Below are 18,618 nucleotides of genomic sequence, written 5' to 3' on the forward strand. Positions count from 1 at the left end.
GTAGTATGATAAATCAAATAACTTGATTTAAATTAGTTTAGTGGAAGTTTTAGATTCCTGTTTTTTGAAAGTATAAATTCGTATTTTCTTAAATATATAAGTAACTTCTATAGCTTGCTGTGGTTAATAGACTTCTCAGGCCAACGTATTTTGGTTTTTCTCTTTTTATAGAGAAACAGGTACAGATATCAGATGTTATTTACTCTGGGTATATATAGAGAATCAAAAGATATGTTCTCTCCTCTCATTTTTCTCTGATTGCTAATGATAAACTCTAAAGCAACAAGATAATGCTTCTGAAAATGAAAGTATATAACCCTTAAAAAACTCATTATCCTTTGGTTAAAATTGCTCAGGCCATTGCAAAGTTCTCACACTGAGATTACATTCCTTCTATAAGTTTTACTTAGTCATGAAAAATAAAATAAAACAAAACAAATTAACTAAAAAATTAATAAAAATATGAACTTAGGGAAAAAAGTATGTTGCATCCTATTTGAATAGAATTTGATTTTCTCAAGGAAGAAATCAGGCCTTTATATATATCTTGTGCCTAGCATATAACCTTATTTCATAACTATGTTTGATTACAGATTATGATTATTTTCATGACTAAAAGGTAGGCATTAAAATATTTGGTAATATTTAAAATGCTTAAATGTTTAAGTGAAATATTTAGAAGTAAATTTATTTTGAGTTATTTAACTTTTAAATGAAATATTGTGATTCCTAAATGTACAATTCATTAGAATGTGCACATTTATTTGTATCTGATATTAGTAATTTGAGTGGAATACAACCCTTATTTCCAAGAGCTGAATTTCTCATGACTGTGAATGAGTAATTTAGTTTGCTTTTTAGGGAACTTAAATTTTTTGATGTTTAGGAATAAAATATTTCTAATGGTTAAGTAGCTTATTATAAAGCTGTTAATTTTAATAATTGTTTTAGAGGGGTTGTTTTGGGTTTTTTGGGGGGGTGGTTATTTTGTTTTGTTTTTGTAGGGCAATACAGTATTTCTTTGTTTTTCATTTTATTTGCATGGTGAAGCCTTGGAGGATTTTTTGAGGGCAGCAGAGAAGAAATTGTTGAATAATATCTTTCTATAAAATTAATCAAAATTACTATATTCAAGTTTTATTGTATTTCCAAAAAAATGTCTGTTGCAAATATCAGTCATTCAGATGGATTTTGGAAGGTTAATTGGGGGAGGAAAGCTTTCTTCACCTAAATACCAATTCATTATTTCTTTATTGAAACAATAAATGACATTAATTTTAGTAATTGATTTTTCCAAGGATTTGGGCTCAGGTTACATATAGGCTAGAGGTATCGATGAGTGGCACTTGGCCAGTATAAAGTGAGAAACATGGAAACAGATAAAAAAATGAAACATAAGTAACTGAGATGTAGATGGAGAGACATCTTTAAGTCACAGTGGGCAAACTGCTCAGTAGAGTGAGTGAAACTTACTTTATACATTAGTTGCATTATACATTTAAACTTTATAAACTAAGTATGTTCAAAATAAAAGGAATGCTTGCTAAAATACCAAATTATGAATCCTTTTAAAAACCAAGAAATTCTTTGATAAAGCACCTCCCCTTTCCCCTTTTTTTGTTTGACTGCTGGATTTAAGGGAATAGAAGGGTCGAGTCAAGAAAAGAAAGAGAATAAGCTACAAGGACTAAAGAGAATCTTATTGATTTCATACTCAAACAGATTGCCAGTTCCTAAGGTGCTTTTGAGCACTTTTGCTATGTACCATCAGGGTTTTAGAAGCTTTATCTGAAATGGTACCTGCTCTCCAGGAATTTACAGTTTAGTTGGAGAGACAAAGCCAATATATATCAATCTGTATAAAACAGAATGTGGTTTGTTTTAAAAAGATCATATTGAAAAAAAGTGCTATAGAACTTTAAAAGGGAAGATGAACAAGTTGAAATATAAAGTATGTGGTAATGTTTCTTTACTGCCTCAAGAAAAGGGAATTAGTTCTATTAACTCTTGGAAGAGTTAGAGCTTGAGTGAGTTTTATGTAATATAGGCTATGGTATGGGCAAAGATATTTTTTCTTTCTGAGATATTGAGTAACTTGCTCAACCAGTAGACCTGGGCCTTAAACCCACTAATACCAGTGTGTGTTTGAGTGTCTTTGTGTGTACATGTGTATACACATAATTTGTTTTTTAAATTATAGCTCTAAAAATAGAAGTTCATACCAGAGGAGGGTAGGGGGGAGTAGAAGGGAAAGCAGACCTTAGTCATGCAAAAAGAAGCTGGAGCATAGTTAGAGGAATTTTTATATGGCATATGTTGATGGGCACCAAGATAGACTTTAAGCAGTCTTTCTTGTTATTGTTTCAATTACAGAGATTTTTTAATTCTTTTTTTTCTTTCCAAACTAATTTGAATGGATTTGTGTTAGAAATATAAAAAGTAGAGTATGCTTTTCTCAGAGAACAATCTTCATTTTTATATCCATTCAGGAGAGCAGAAACAGAATATCATGTTGAAATTTTCTACAGTGAGGAAAGATCAGACATGGGGGCATATGATACTTTGTATGTTCTTTTCTCTAGCAAGTCTCAAAGGGCCAATTTTGATGTAAATGAAATAAGGAAAAGTTGAGGGTTAGGGCTTCTGACATTGATATTTTAAAGTCCTGAATTATTGCATGATACTAACCCTTTGGATAGGTAGGGTTTTTGTTTTGGGGTTTTTTTGTTTCGTTTTTTTTAATGTCAGAAGGAATGTTTTTCAGGAGACTTTCTAACCATAACCTGAAATAATTAATTTAGATTTAGTAGTTTTCTTTCAAGTATTCTTTAAAATCAAATTCCTGATAACATGTTTGTCATCCTTTAACGTATTTTATTTGCTGATTGAATAAACAGAATTGTTCATGCATTTATATTTTAATGAATATTTTTGCAAACTGTGCTAAAATAAAAAGTTGACATTCTGGTTCTGACATTTGTTTGTGAGAATTGATCATGTTTCTGGTTAGCTCTTTTAAAAGTACAATCTAGGAAATCTTAGTTTTTATAAGAGAATATAGCCGTTAATTTTTTTCTACAGATTAGGCAACAGAAGATTTGTGAAAACAAAATATATTGATCTCATTTATATTCCCTTGATGAAGGAACACATGCTGGTCTCCGCTCGCTTTCTGTCCACTAATATGAAATCCTTGTCCCTGCTTCCTTGCTGGTAGGTTTTTAGAAGTTCAGTGAGCAATGCAAATCGCCTGAAGGGTGGAAAATTCCCTTGTCACACAGATGCCCTTATCAGCAGCAACCAGATGGAGCTCTGAGCAGGAACATTAGCAATGTTAAATTGCTTTTCCCCCACCCCAGTAGAGAGGATTAAAGCATTCCTTTAGAAATGGGTGGCGAATGTACAGACCTAAGAATATTAATTTTGTTAACACTTTGCTTGTATAAGTAAATATACGAAAATAATGTTTCAAAACATTTTATATTAAAAATACAACCCAAACCAGTTAAATTGTTTTAAGTAACACAGGATAATATTTTTCCTTGAATTCATTTGCAGAATAAGCTTGAAATTTTGCCTTTTCTTTTTTTAAGGTGAGGATATCTCACTGTTAGTGTCAAATGCATATCTTGGTTATAAATTAGTTTATTCAGTTTTAGTTGTGGCAAAAAAAGTGTGTTAAGTTTATTAATATTGTTGAAATAAAAATACAAGCATTTTATCACTTAGAATTCTCATGTATTCTGGCAAAATTCATTGGCTATTTTACTTCATTGTTTTTGAGTAAATCTTTAGATTTTGCATCAATTTGATTTTTAAAATGTCAGTTTACTAATTATTACTAATCTGTAAGCTAATAATTGCTAAATATATTATAATTTCAAACCTATGTGAACTTTATTGATGTTTAGCAATGTCAGTGGTTGCACGGTATACTTTAATAAAACTAATTTTAGAAGTCTATGGAAGAGACTACTACTGTTAATGATAATGTGTTTTTCATAGCTATTTTGATGTTAGTGATTTTGTGTAATATTGATTTCTAGTTACCATTTAAGCTCCAGTGAGTGATAACCATTTCTCTGATAGAAAGTTGGTATGCCCTTGTATTTTATATGACAGTAACCACTCAGTGGCTAACAGTTGGGTATAAACTCTTTCATCAGATTCATGTACAGGTTTATGAAATGTGTTGCTGTTCTTTTCCTTAAGGCCCAGTTTTTAGTATTTGCCAACATTTGGGATTGCGCAACAATTATATCATGATGTGCAGTTTTGCAGGTTATAATATGAACATATAATATGAACATATAAGGTTATAATATGAACACATATTTATTTCTAAATATCAGATAAAATATTATTACAGATATTATGTAAGCTATTCATAAAGCTCTTCAACTTTATTATTTAGGTTGACTCAGACATATCAGTAACACAAATTAAAAGGTGTTGCTTCAGCCTAATTGAGATATATTTAAATGCTTTACTTACAGAACCAATTTGGAACTTGAATTAATTCATCGGGGAGGCAATTTGTGTTCAGGTGGTGCAAGCACAGCTGGCAAAAGGTCTTGTTTAAGTAAGTAGTAAACAGTGCTAAATTTATAACATTTTATTTTAAAAACATTTTTAATTATGTCATTTTTGAAAGCCTATACAGGCAAAGTGATCTTTTGATGTAGTTTCAAACCTATTTATGTTATAAATATTCAGTTTTAATGGTGATTAATGTGTTTTATGGTTAATCTTATACTTCATAGAATCATATGAATATTTAGCTCTTTCTATACTATGATTACTCAGTGTGAATAAATTCCATACCAATAGATCAGATTTACATTGGCTCAAAATTAAACAATATAGTATTCTTAGCTATAAAAAGTTATCTTCAAACTTAAATTCTTTTAGAAAAGTTGTACATTGTCTGGATTTAAGAAAATATTTTTATAAATAATTTGTGTTGCCTACAGATTCCTGTAATAGATACAGTGCTGTTGTTAATTAATGAAGGTATTTGTGCTGTATTTTGATGTGAGCATTAAAATATATTAAAACTATGGATGTTTGCTTTTATTAATGAATATACTTTATATTGTAAAATGAGCATGATTCTTTAATACTTTTTGTAAGTGTAAGTTTGAGAGAAGTTTTATTTGGAACTTAATGTAGATTTTTCATGAGCATGATTTTGAAGCTATCACTATTTAGCCAACAAGAGAATTAATGTGAATACTAGGGGTAATGTTAATGTCAGGTATAGCTAGTTATTGGTCCCAAATCACTGGAGTTAAAATGTTACCTTAACATAATTGGTACAGGAAATAAAAATTGTTTAAAATACATAATATTTTCTTCTGAAAAATGAATATATTTTCTTAAGTGCTAAAAATATTAGTAATTAAAAATTACCAACATACAGATTTTTCAAAAATATTCATATTATTGTGAGAATATGTATGTGATTTTAGGATGATTTCAAAGCAAAGCTCTGAAGTACTTATTTTACTTTATTTATATTTTTAATTAATTAATTTTTAAGTGAGCTCCATGCCTTTCAGTGGGCATGGAGTCCAGCATGGGGCTTGAACTCATGACTAAGATTGAGACCTGTGCTGAGATCAGAAGTTGGATGCTAAACTGACTGAACAACCCAGATACCTTTTTTTGAAATTTTTAATGTTAAGGTACAAACTTATGTGAAGTTTCAACTGAGTTACTTTTAAAATTCTTACTAGTTGTATTAGATTTTGATATCTTATTTTGGGTTATCACTTGATTCCTAGAAATGTAAGGTTTTGGAAGTTATTTTTTACTGAATATTTAGTATTTACTGACTTTTGTATATCCTGAAACCATACATATACTCAGTCATTTAGTATTATGTTTTAAGGGAGAAGTTTTAAAATTTTAAAACTCCTTTAAAACAAAGGAGTTTTAGCTTCTAGACTGTGTGAATTAGCAAAAACTGTAAGTTCCCTTATTTAAGTTACTTTTTCTTATTAATTTGTTCTTAATTGTTGTTTGGCATTGGCTATTAATATTCCAGAAACTGTTATATTAGAAAGTATTTAGTAAAGGAATTTCAGTTTTATGTTAAAAAACTCTACTTCATTTTTTTTTCCTCTGAGGTACTTAAATTTATCCAGAGACTTGTAAATAATGAATTTATTCAGAATCTTAAAAATAGTAGTAAAAAATTCTAGCAGCAACTACTTCAATTATCATCCTTAATTTTAATTTCAATTATTAAATTGTTACTTCCACTTTCTTTTTATTTTCTTCTATGAATAAGCAATCATAATGTGCCGGTATAGAAAAGATCCTGATGAAGATCATCCTAAATCTAAATTTAATATGATTTTCAGTTTTCTTTTTCTTATGATTTATGTTAGTCCTTTTTTCCCCCAACCTTATTGAAGTATGATTGACATATATAGTTGTATATATTTAGGTTGTACAACATGATGGTTTTTATTTTTATTTTCCATATGATTTATTATTCAATTGCTTATGCATTATTTATCCTAATGTAGAATATATTATATGTTGTATAAAATTCCACTGTTTTGCAAATGTAGAAATAAACTTAATATATTTGTTATTTACATAAGCCTAACTCAAACCTGATTTGTTGAAACCAGAACTTAAATTGATGGTGTGTCTTAGGACCTTAAATCAAGTATTTCATTTTTTCCATCTTCTAGTAGAACTTTAATGATATTATTAAACAAAATTTCTCTCTTTTCTCTAGAGACTCCTCATAGGTCAGTATTTTCCTGTTTCTATTTATTGCTCTCTGTTTCCTCTTAAATATCTCATTTTTAAAGTCTTTTTATCTTTTCATAATATTTTGAGGAAAGAGTAAGAAAATGTTCCACTAATTAAGCCAATGATATGGAACTTACACTTTGGAATAATGTTCCATTACAACTTCCTGATAAAATTGAAGGTTAGTCAAGAAAACATAAATTTTGTCAAGAATGGCTTGAATAATGCCTGATAGATCCTTATGGATAGACACATACGTACACACACATACAGGGAGAGGGGGAGAAGATTGCTCTTTCTATAACAATGAAAGCGAAAAATATTACTGGCCAAATTTATACTGAAAAATAAAATAAAATTGTAGTAGAACAGTGTCATTCAGCACTTACATGTTCAAATTTTTTAAGTATTGAAGTAAAGTGACCAGTATCCAATCATAATAAAAGTTTATTCCTAAATATGTATCTGGGAAATCTTCCAAAGTAAAAAATGAGTAAAAGTAACAAAGCAGCATACTATGGTATTTTAATAATACCTTACATTTGTAGTTTTAAAGTTTGTGAAGTACTTTCACATAAATTATTTAGTCTTCGGAACGACCATGTGAAATAGGTGTTATCTCTTTTTCATGGAACAGGAAACTGAAGCTCAGAGTGATTGCCTTGCCAAGTCATACAACTGGAAAATATCAGAGCTTGCACTTGAACCCAGCCCTTCTGACTGTAAATTCAGTTATGTAAGACATATCCCTTGCCCTTAAGTATCCCAAAGGACATAAATTTTTAAGACATTTTACCCATGGACTTAGTAAAAAACATCTTACTATATACTGTTGCCTTGGGATCTTTCCAGGCTATACCCACTAACACTCCTATGATTTTTTATTTTCTTTTGTTAACCTTTCACTGAGATTCCTATTTTTGTTTTGGGCCACTCCTTCAGATATTTTCTCAAGTCCTGATTCCTTCTTTCTTGAATACCAGTTGGGTTTCCTTTTATTTTTCACTAGTATACGACTGGTTCCCCCTTGTTTGAGATCATATTTAGCTGGTAAAATCAGTAAGGCTTTTGAACATGACATGGCATTTGAACAAGACTATAAAAGATAAGTGAATTTAGGATTTTTGTTGCAAATTGGTATATACACTAATAAATACCACCAATTTTGTTAGCAATAGATGTAGGACAAAACAGATGCAAAAATTGAAGGCATGACCTTTTAATAAGAATAATGTTTTATTAAAATTAGTTAATTTCTTTATTTAAGTGATTTGAAGGTAGATATGGAGCACCATAGATTCCAATGAAGTTAACAGGCTTTCAACACTTTTTTGCCATGATGATCCTAGTGTATTTCTCAAGTAGAAATTGTTGAAAACAGTGGCTGGGGTAGGAGTGGAGGGAAGAGATGTCATTTGATAAATTGTTAATATTGAGGATAGTTTTTAAAAAATATCTGTCTTTAGGTAAACAACATCTTTCCGTATCTTTGGTTCTGAGGCTATCTGCATATTACTGTAGTTTAAGAAGCCACAGTTCACATTACAAATGAATTTCATGATTTTATAGAGAGATTAAAAATCAAACTTTAGTTGAGAGGTTATGGCAGACCTTTCCTTTGACATTTTCATTGCGGGGCTTTAACTTAATTTTGATATAATTTATGATCTCATCAAGAAATGATGCATGTGGTGAATAACTGCCCCTATTTGTTATTTATAGGAAGCAATCCAGCTTAGATATATGCAGGCAATTTAAAATAATTTTAATTGCTTGAAGAATGAATTTTTGTTGATTTCAGAGTTAGAAGTACTATTTGATGTTGACTTCATCCTACTGTAAGACTGCATGAAGATATTGTTGAGTAAGATCACAAAATTCCTTCTAAGTAGTTTGACCTTGTTCTCTAACAGTGGTAAAATTCTGATATCTATGGTTTATTAAGGTTTATTCTTAGATTTAAAAATTATGAATCCTACAAATGAGTTGAATCACAATTTTGTTCTATTCTTTTTGTTACCCCGTAAAATTTGGTGGAAAATTTGGTCACCAAATCATTATAACAGTCAAAATGTGTAAATTAATATAAAAAATATAGAAATTGCCTCCTAATTGTATTCTTTATGAATAGGCAGATGATTTAGGAGCAAGTTGTTTTGCCTCATGGATTCTCTCTTCCTTGTACCCAAACAAAAGATTGTTGTAAGAACTCAGTGTCAGGTCTTCATACCTTATAAATTTTGATGTTACTATTTCTACTGTTTCAACACTACCTTTATCAAATTTGTGTACAGATATGTGTGGGTAAGGAGACCAGATGCAAGATAAAAGTTAATTTTTAGTTCAGCCTTTTTTTAAAGGGCTTAACAGATGTTCTATTGACCTGTTCAGAGATGAGATGAGATCAGAATGGGATTTATTCCCAAAGATTGATATAGTTTATCTATTGGGAGCAAAATACATTGTTAATTTGGGGAGGCCTGGATTAGAGGGATAAGGGTATGTCTTAAAAATCTGAGCTAAAAGAAGTGGCTTTCTTCTTTAAAGCCATTCTGACGTTTCTATGTTTTGTGGCCAGGTAGCCAAACCTTCCTTAATTTATTATTTGTATATTCCAGGAACTAGGTACCACAGTTAATAATTTTCACTATCAGGGCATAGGGGTCCTCAAATCTTGTTAGGTTTAGGGCAGGGCATCTCTTTCTTCTGCACTATGATTAGAACTCCTGCTCCTCAGTTTTAAATGAGGTACTCAAATAAGAACTGGATTCAGGGATCCCTGGGTGGCGCAGCGGTTTGGCGTCTGCCTTTGGCCCAGGGCGCGATCCTGGAGACCCGGGATCGAATCCCACGTCGGGCTCCCGGTGCATGGAGCCTGCTTCTCCCTCTGCCTGTGTCTCTGCCTCTCTCTCTCTCTCTCTCTCTCTGTGAGACTATCAAATAAATAAATAAAAATTAAAAAAAAAAAACTGGATTCATGGAGTGTGTCCTTTTTGGCAAGAAGGAAATTGGGATTCCTAAGAACCAATGTTTTCTTTACCTTTCCTATTACTACCTATGTGTAAAAGCAGATTTGTACCTCTCCCCATATTGTTCCAAGCAATGTTGTAAATGTAAAGTGGTAGGGTGCCAGTCATTTAAACCTTAAAAGTAGAAGGAAAACAGTTCCATGAAATTAATACTAATGCTATGATGCTTGAGGTGACCAGAGAGTGATAGCATAATGTGCCTGGGAATAGAGACATGGGAACTCTGGGAAGCAGGAAAGCAGGAAGGTACTAAAGATAGCTTTTTTCTTTCACATTTTCCCATGCTCACATGGGGGAATAAAACATCTTCTAAGCAAAGCTCTGCTTATTTATCCCCAAACTTGTATGTGCCTTCATTGACTAGAAGCAACATAGGATACAGTGCTGGAAGGAGCATTGAGTTGTAAGATCTGGATTTAGTCCTGTTTGTTATCTTTTGGACTTTAGGAAAGTCACCTAATTTTTTGCCTTATTGTGAAAATGGGGATGATGATAGCTGTGCTGACTATCTGACATAACTATCGTGGTTAACTTAAGAATTAAATGATACAAAATAAAACAAAAGTATATATACACATCTATGTATATACATTAACATCTAGTTTATATATGAAACTGAAGTATTTTATATATATTATTTTCCTATTACCAAATTTTTTCTTGACCCTTCAAAATTCCTACCATGATTGATACTTTCTTCCCTGCTCTGCCTTACATGGAGTGATGAGGAATGGAATGGGGCAAGATGAGTCAGCTCCTGTGGCTCCATGACGTGAATTTCCTGTTTCTTGGGAACCAGAGCTGCAGATCTTCCTTTCTTCTTAGAGTTGTTCCCAGACTTTATTTGAGGAGCCTTTCCCCATCTTTCTGTAGCTAATTTCTTGGGTGTGTAGAGGAACTAGGGTTAGCTGACTCAACTCTAAAAGGAGTATACCTACACCTAGTGTATTCACCTTGGATAAATTGGTCAGAACCATTTCCTTACTTTGGTAATTTATAGAGAAATTGATATTTTTTTCACCCCTGTGGTAGTTCAGAGAATCATTTGGCTAATTGTTTTTTTCATTGACAGTTATTTAATCAGGGATAACTGCACTGATAGGACTAAAATCTTGAATGATCTGAAACACAGACGCAGTTAAGGTTTACTATAAGTAAATTTTAACAGTGGTACAATTTAACATGGAACCAACTTATGAAAGTCTTTATTAGGACAACTCCTTAATATATATTTCTGTCTTAATGACATGAGTTCTACTAAGAAGTAATCTACCAGTTTTAGATTGCTGGTTATTTTAATATTGATAAAGATTGAAGGAATTGTTAAAACTTACCTTTTTGTTCCAGCTAAGAGTTCTTATAATTAAGTCATAGGGTGTTTTTTGTTTTGTTTTGTTTTGTTTTTTAAGGACAAACCAATCTTTCAGTGGTGTTTTCTGTTTTAGTAAGGACATGTCTGTCTTGTGATGAAGCACATTATAATGCTTTAGACTTGTCACAGTTATAAAGAAGTTGATTTGGTATTACAGAAAATAGAATTCTTTGTCCCAAGTGAGTTGTCAGAACAACCAACAGGGGGAAGAAGATGGTGGGAGCAAATAGGTCAAGCACTGCTCTAGTTGTTAGAGTTGAGAGGTTAGTCTCTTTGGGGCAATAAAATTAGAGCTGATTAATTGGCCTACTTCTTGGTTACTGAGCCAGTGTGTCATTATGACAGAAAAGGAAGAGTATAAATCCTTCATGAATTTTGTGCTTATATTGTATGATTTTTTTATAGGATTGCTGATTCATTCATAATATTCAGCATACTTAAACAAAATCCTGCTATATACCAAGCACTACGCTAGCCTAGGAAGTACAAAAGAGGAAAGGACACAATGGTCTTCTTCAGGGAGCTCTCACCATTAACGGGAGAGAAAAACCTGTGAAAATAATTACAGGACTATATAAGAAGTAATAAAATAGAATTAACTCAAGGTATAGATAATGTATAAAGCAAGGAATGGTTACATCTGTCTCAGTTATGGTATTAGTGAAAACTTTACAGAGGACCATTTGAACTAGCTCTTGAAAGATGAATCAAGTTTGCCTGGAGAATAAGAATGTACTATTCTAGGCTGAGAGAACAGCTTGCAGAGACAGAATGAGACAACATGACACACTGGGGAATACTTGGAAAGAAGAGGAAAGAAGGTTAAGAAATAAAAGTTAGAGGTTAGCTCATGAAGGGCTTTCAAAATCTGTTCCTTCAGTGGTTTACCAGCCAGTTATAAGATAATGTGATGGACTTACTGTTTCCAAGGATTGGGAGAGAGTGAAATGAAAGGCATGAAGCTGAATGAGCATTCTTGAGTAATCCAGTTGAGAAATGATGTAGCGGTGGAGTGAAGCAGAAGAGGATGGATCATAGGAGGTAGAACCTATAGGATTGATAATCAGTTTGCTATGGAGGGCAAGGATGTTGGATTTGAGTTCCCAAGTGTTTTGTTTTGTTTTGCTTGTTGGTTTTGGGTTTTGTTTGTTTGGTTGGTTGGTTGGTTTTTTGTTTTCTGTTTTTTTGTTTTTGTTTTTGGTTTTGGTTTTTTTTGGTGTTTGTAAGGGCAGTGATATCATTCCCCCAAATAGGAACTATAAGAAGAACTGAACTTTGCAGCCCAGATAACATTGGGCTATATAATCAGTTTATTTTTGGATATATTGATTTTGCGGTACCTTTTGAACATTGAAGAGCTAGAGAAATTTGTGAATTGTAAACTTATAAGTAGACATGGAAGTTAAATTTGTTGAAGTAGTATGTGCAGAATGAGAGGGAAGAAAGTGAACCAAAGAAGGGCTCCTTTTTCTTTCCTTGTGGAGAATGTTACCTTTTAACGTTTAACAGAGGAAGAACAGGTAAAAGTAACTGAGAAGCAACTAGGGTAGAACATGTAAAAGTAACTGAGAAGCAACTAGGGTAGTACCAAAAGTTCAGGGGAAGAGAGAGAAGAGACTTAAAAATATATATTTTAATATTTTTTATGGAGTAGTTTTATGTGGAAACCTGATATTTGTAATGCCATAATTTCTGATTTTAATTGTGATATCTCAAGTTTAGAAATATTAAATTTATTATTTGGAATTTATTCTTGCAAACTTTATATGTATATATATATATGTAAGCACACCTACCTACACACTACAGATATATGCTATTACTATAACTATTATTGCTATATAACAGGCCAGAAAGGTGGTATTATTCCTATTTTACAGATAATAAAACTAAGGTTTTTTGTCCAAGAACATATGATCAGTATAGAGCTTGGATTCAAACCAAGGATTTGGCTCCTACTAGATAGTGGTGCCTCCTATACATATGTTGAAATCTAGTACACCTCTAAATAAATTTAGTGATGTTTCTCATTTCTGAAATGCTTTTATAAATGTGGTTCTAGAATTTTAAAACATGTTGTTCCGGAAAAGAAGTTATCTATTTTTTTTTTTTTTACTGTTGTTATTCAAGATTGGCGCCTGCCTTTGGCCCAGGGTGCGATCCTGGAGTCCCGGGATCGAGTCCCACGTCGGGCTCCCGGTGCATGGAGCCTGCTTCTCCCTCTGCCTGTGTCTCTGCCTCTCTCTCTATGTCTATCATGAATAAATAAATAAATCTTTAAAAAAAAATCAACTTTTAAAATATCATACAAACAGTTGATATTTAAGATGTTTTTGGGGGTGCCTGGCTGGCTCAGTCGGAAGAGCATGCAACTCTTGATCTTGGGGTTGTGAGCTTGAGCCCCGTGTGGATGTAGAGATTACTTAAAGAAATAAAACTTAAAGAAATGTTTTCCCATTAGTTTTAGTTTTTAACTTTTTGATTATGACGTAGGTTCTCTTTATCCTACATCTACTACTGTCAATATTTTAGTATAAGAAATATTTTTACTGCTAAATGAGAGTTTATTCTTATTGATAGATAGCCCTCAGACTAAAATTTGAAAACATAGAATAAATAATGAAAGGTATTGATTGTTATTTGGCCAATTCTCTGTTTCCTACTGAAGTTACTTGCAATTTCTAGCATTGTTTTTCAAAGATAGATGTACCTTATTAGATATTCTTCAGCTCCAAAGTCAACAAAAGACTCCTGTTATATATTGTATTAATAGCTTTAGAAGATACCTCATGGTTACAGCATCAGTTTTACATAACAGTGGAAAGGAATTTTTTCTTTCAATCATAAAAACCCCCAAGGAGAGCGAGAGTGGTAGAAATAGCAAGGAAGTAGCAAATCTTCAACTGTATTCTTAGCTTTTCCAGTAAGTAATAAGGTGATCAGGCAAGGTTCTTCCTTTCTTTGGGTCTTTTTCTTCATCTGCAGAAATGAGGACATAGAAGAGATGAAAAAGTTTCTTCAACGTTTGTATTTCTTTAATTATGGTAGAGGTCAGGATAATAGATAAATTGCAGCATTTTTTTTCTATGCCACCATAGTTTCAATGCAAAACAAGTTAGTAAAATTGCAACTTATATGCTTTTGATTAAATCAGAAAAACTCCCTGATAATTGACTTTCATCATGAAAGGAAATACTAAAAACAGCTCTTTAATTCATTTAATACCTATGTAAAAAAATCTAAAACTCTTCACCTTGCAATTTGAGTTAATATTTTTCCATTCAAGGAATTCCTGTTGTTTTTTTGTTTTTGTTTTTTAAAAAACACTTTCAGGTTTTAGACACTTTTGTTATAAATTATGTACTTGGGAGAAACAATCTTATGTGGAATTGAATTGAAATAAAATGACCAGTATATCTTTCATCATTTTATTTCTCTGCTGAAAACATTCCTGTTGTCAGTGGTATTAGTTGAACCAGTTTACTGAAAAAACTGGAAATTTGGGAACCTTAACTGGTCTCAAAACTGGGGATAACAATATTACTTACCTAGTAGAATTTTTGTGAAAAGTAATTGAGGTAATCTATATTAAATGATTTCAAAATAGCGCTTGACATGTAACAAATACTCAGCTAATGTGGACTATTAGTAGGATGAAGAAATTTTAAGAAAGGCTTTATACTATACGTTGACTTACAGCATGAGGTGAAGCAGGTTAAGGTATTTACATTCCATTTGTTATAGAGAGATGAGATTGAAACTTACAGTTATGTCCAGTGTTAAGATTCAGTTCCCCTGCCCACCTCCTATTTTCTCTACCTGCTCCAGAGTGGAATACTTACTTTGTTCATCTTATAGCTCTCATATGTCTTACAAAAGCTTCCCCAAACCACAGCTACTACTACTATTACCCCTTCTACTGCTATACGACCCCACACAAAAATCATATTGATGGATCTTAAATTAATCTAAAATATATTGATTTCTAAGTTAGTTGCCTTGAGAAGTAAAACCTTGTTTCGTTTTGATTATTTTAATTTAGAGAATAAGTGACAATATACTTGTGTTATTTGGCCTTTTTTCTGTCTGATTATAAGAGTTAATTTTAGTCATATGTCAGAAAGTATTATCTGACTTTCTAAAAAATGACTTTTTGAGTCACATAGGTTTTTGAATATTTGTGACAGGATAATCTAACCCATTCCTTATCATTTTTGGCACCAAAAAGGGACATGTGATATGAAAGTAAAATTTAGGATTTTCTTCTGAATGATTTAAAAAAAATTTTTTTTAAGGTTTTATTTATTTATTCATAGAGACACAGAGAGAGAGAGAGGCCAAGACACAGGCAGGAGGAGAAGCAGGCTCCATGGAAGGAGCCCGACATGGGACTCGATCCAGGGTCTCTAGGATCACACCCTGGGCTGCAGGCAGCGCCAAACTGCCGCACCACCAGGGCTGCCCTGATTTTAAAATTTTAAAGAAAAAGTCTTTTTTCCCCAAATGTCATGAACAGAATTTTGTTGAAAGCTAAGACTTGGGACCAAGCTGGGTGGCTTGGCTCAGGGCGTGATCCCGGGGTACCAGGATCAAGTCCCACATTGAGCTCCCCGTGAGGAGCCTGCTTCTCTCTCTGCTTATGTCTCTGCTTCTCTCTGTGTGTCTCTCATGAATAAATAAATAAAATCTTAAAAAAGAAAAAGAAAGTTAAGACTTGTAGATTATTATAGCTTAGACAAAAGAAATGAAAACAGCTGGAATAATTGATAAGTAATATTGTTTTATTTCAGTTTTTTTCTTCATGTTGAATCAAAAGATAGTGAAGTCACAATTCAGTCTAAAGAGGATACAGGGGAAGATATTACATAAAGAATTTCATCTAACAGTGATTTATGTCGATGTCATTGTCAGTATCACTCAGATTAGGGTATTGATAAGAGTAAATCATCGTTAGGAGATGGCCACAAGAGTGCCAATTGTCAAATCTGATGCATAAAGCCAAGGAAAAGTAGGTCTGTGACAGGAGACGAGGAAGACAAACCATTCCAGTATTAAGATTGAGCATAAGGTTAGTCCAGATTCCAGTAGAAATTATTTGGATATATATTTCAGAATTTACCTTAAAAGAAAGTGTGAAGTAGTTGATACTTAAACTCGGTGAATTATAATTAGGAGGATGGAAAATATTTCCATATGAATTAGCTAGAAATTTTGTCTGAATTTTGCTCTGGAAGGATTACGTGAACTTTCTAATTACCTTTTTTTCATTTTGTTTAGATCAGCTGTTCCATGTATTAGCCTTGCACATGCGACTTTATAGCATTGATTCTGAGTATAATCCTTGGAGAAAGCTTACGCAATTAGTAGAAGAGGTGAACTCACAGTAAGTATTATTGAGAGATTAAAGTCAATTAAAACTGTTTTTGAGAAACAGGTCAAGTATTAAAATAGTAAAATTCTTTATGAATGTGTGAATTTTCCTTATTAAACACAGATATATTAAAAAATAAAAAATGTTTACCATTATACTTTCTATAAAAATCGCCTAACAATTCATACCATCTGAGAAAATGTTTAAAAGAATCCCATTAATTTTTATGCAGTTAAAAAGTTTGAATGGAGGTGCACAATGGCTGATTGCCCTTCTTTTTATGTCAAAATTGATCAGGGGGTTCAGGTAACCTTAGTCTGATCCCTTTACTGTAAAGTTCCCCATCAGTCACACCCAGTGTTGTAACCCCTGATGATTCATTCCTGCCTAAATCTGGTATTTCATTAGGTACTTCAAAAGAGTGATTTAAAACAAAACAAAGCAAAATCTCACTTCTGATTTATTAGCTAGGAATGATTTTTTAATTTATGGGATAACTTCCCCATATCATCTATTTGGTTACCCTGAAGATGGTATTGGTATTTGGTAGGATGAATGCTTGATTTTTCCCAGTTTATAAATTTCAAAGAAAATGAATTGATGCTGTAGCAACTTCCAGTGGTGACCAAAAAGTCGTGGTTATTTATTTGATGATCTTATCATTTTTATGTATTTGATGTGTTCACTCCATTTTTGCCATTCCTCTTTTCAGTGCAAATTGTCCTACTTTATTATTTTTATCGAAGGATAATTGCATCAAAGCTATGTGTATATCATAGACATTCAGTATTTTTGTACGTTACAAAATGATCTCCACCATAAGTCTAGTTACCATCTGCCACTATACAAAGTTACTGCAATATTATTGACTATAGTCCCTATGTTGTATATCCCCATGACTTATTTTATAACTAGAAGTTTGTACCTCTTACTCCCCTTCACCTATTTCATCCATCCTCAACTTCTTTCCACTTTAGTAACCATCAGTCTGTTTCCTCTGTGAGTCTATTTCTGTTTTGTTTTGTCCGCTTGCTTGTTTTGTTTTTTAGATTCCAAATAAGTGAGACCATACAGGATTTGTCCATCTGACTTAACTTCACTTAGTGTAATACCTTCTAGGTCCATCCATGTTGTCACAAATGGCATGATTTCATTCTTTTTTATGGCTGCGTGTGTGTGTGTGTGTGTACACACACACACATATTTGACATCTTTTATCCATTCATCTATCGATGGACACTTAGGTTGCTTCCATGTCTTGCTATTGTAAATAATGCTGCAGTGAACCAGGGGTGCATATATCTCTTCACTAGTGCTGGCAAGATTGTGGAGAAAAGGGAACCCTTACACATTGTTAGTGTAGCCACTATGGAGGTTCTTCAGAAAATTAAAAATAGAACTACTGCCGTATGATCCAACAATTCTGCTTCTAGGTATTTACCCAAAGAAAGTGAAAATACCAATTCAAAGACGTATATATTGCTCCCTTTTAGGTTAGTGAGAATCCCTGTGTATTTTTACATGATCCGAGTAGTCTTTGATAATATCCTTGCTTTCTGGCACAGTAAGTTAATGTAGGCTTATTTTGTACATTTTACACTCTCTACCTGGCATCAGCCATTTTTCTGTGTAGTTCCTTTTAATGGGAAATGGTATTTAGAGATCACAATCAGGATGATAAGGGGTATTATCATAATTATTTTTAGGCTTGTAGGCCATTCCAGTGGACAGAGCTAGGATCTCTCTCTCTCTCTCTCTCTCTTAAAAAAGATTTATTTATTTTAGAGAGAGACAGAGAGAGAGCAGACAAGAGGAGAGACAGAGGGGGAGGGAGAATGACAAGCAGACTCTGTACTGAGTGTGGAGCCAGATACGCGGGACTTGATCTCAGGATCAAGATCATGACCTGAGCTGAAATCAAGAGTTGGTCACTTAACCAACTGAGCCACAGATGCCCCAGAAATCAGTCTCTCTCTCTTTCTCTACTGAGAAAAAGATCTTTAGTTCTTACTGGTATTTGTAATTCAAATGGTAGATTGCAAAGTTATATTTTATTTCTTAACTTTTTTGTCATG

General features: G+C 32.6%; 1 protein-coding gene across 7 annotated transcripts in view; it reads left to right on the plus strand.

Moving 5' to 3' along the window:
• Nucleotides 1–18,618, plus strand: part of UBR3 (ubiquitin protein ligase E3 component n-recognin 3) — a 224,727-nt gene that overhangs the window by 150,492 nt on the left and 55,617 nt on the right. For 6 of the 7 annotated variants that reach the window (XM_025460110.3, XM_025460112.3, XM_025460113.3 and 3 more), the window contains 2 exons: nt 4,497–4,582; nt 16,450–16,555. In XM_025460110.3, coding sequence (XP_025315895.1) covers nt 4,497–4,582; nt 16,450–16,555 — 192 coding nt within the window. Of the gene's footprint in view, nt 1–3,081; nt 3,214–4,496; nt 4,583–16,449; nt 16,556–18,618 lie in introns of those variants that run through there. The other variant, XM_035697762.2, reaches the window with a different exon arrangement.

The sequence above is a fragment of the Canis lupus genome, chromosome 36 (genome assembly GCF_003254725.2).
Source record: "Canis lupus dingo isolate Sandy chromosome 36, ASM325472v2, whole genome shotgun sequence".
Classification (NCBI taxonomy): domain Eukaryota; kingdom Metazoa; phylum Chordata; class Mammalia; order Carnivora; family Canidae; genus Canis; species Canis lupus.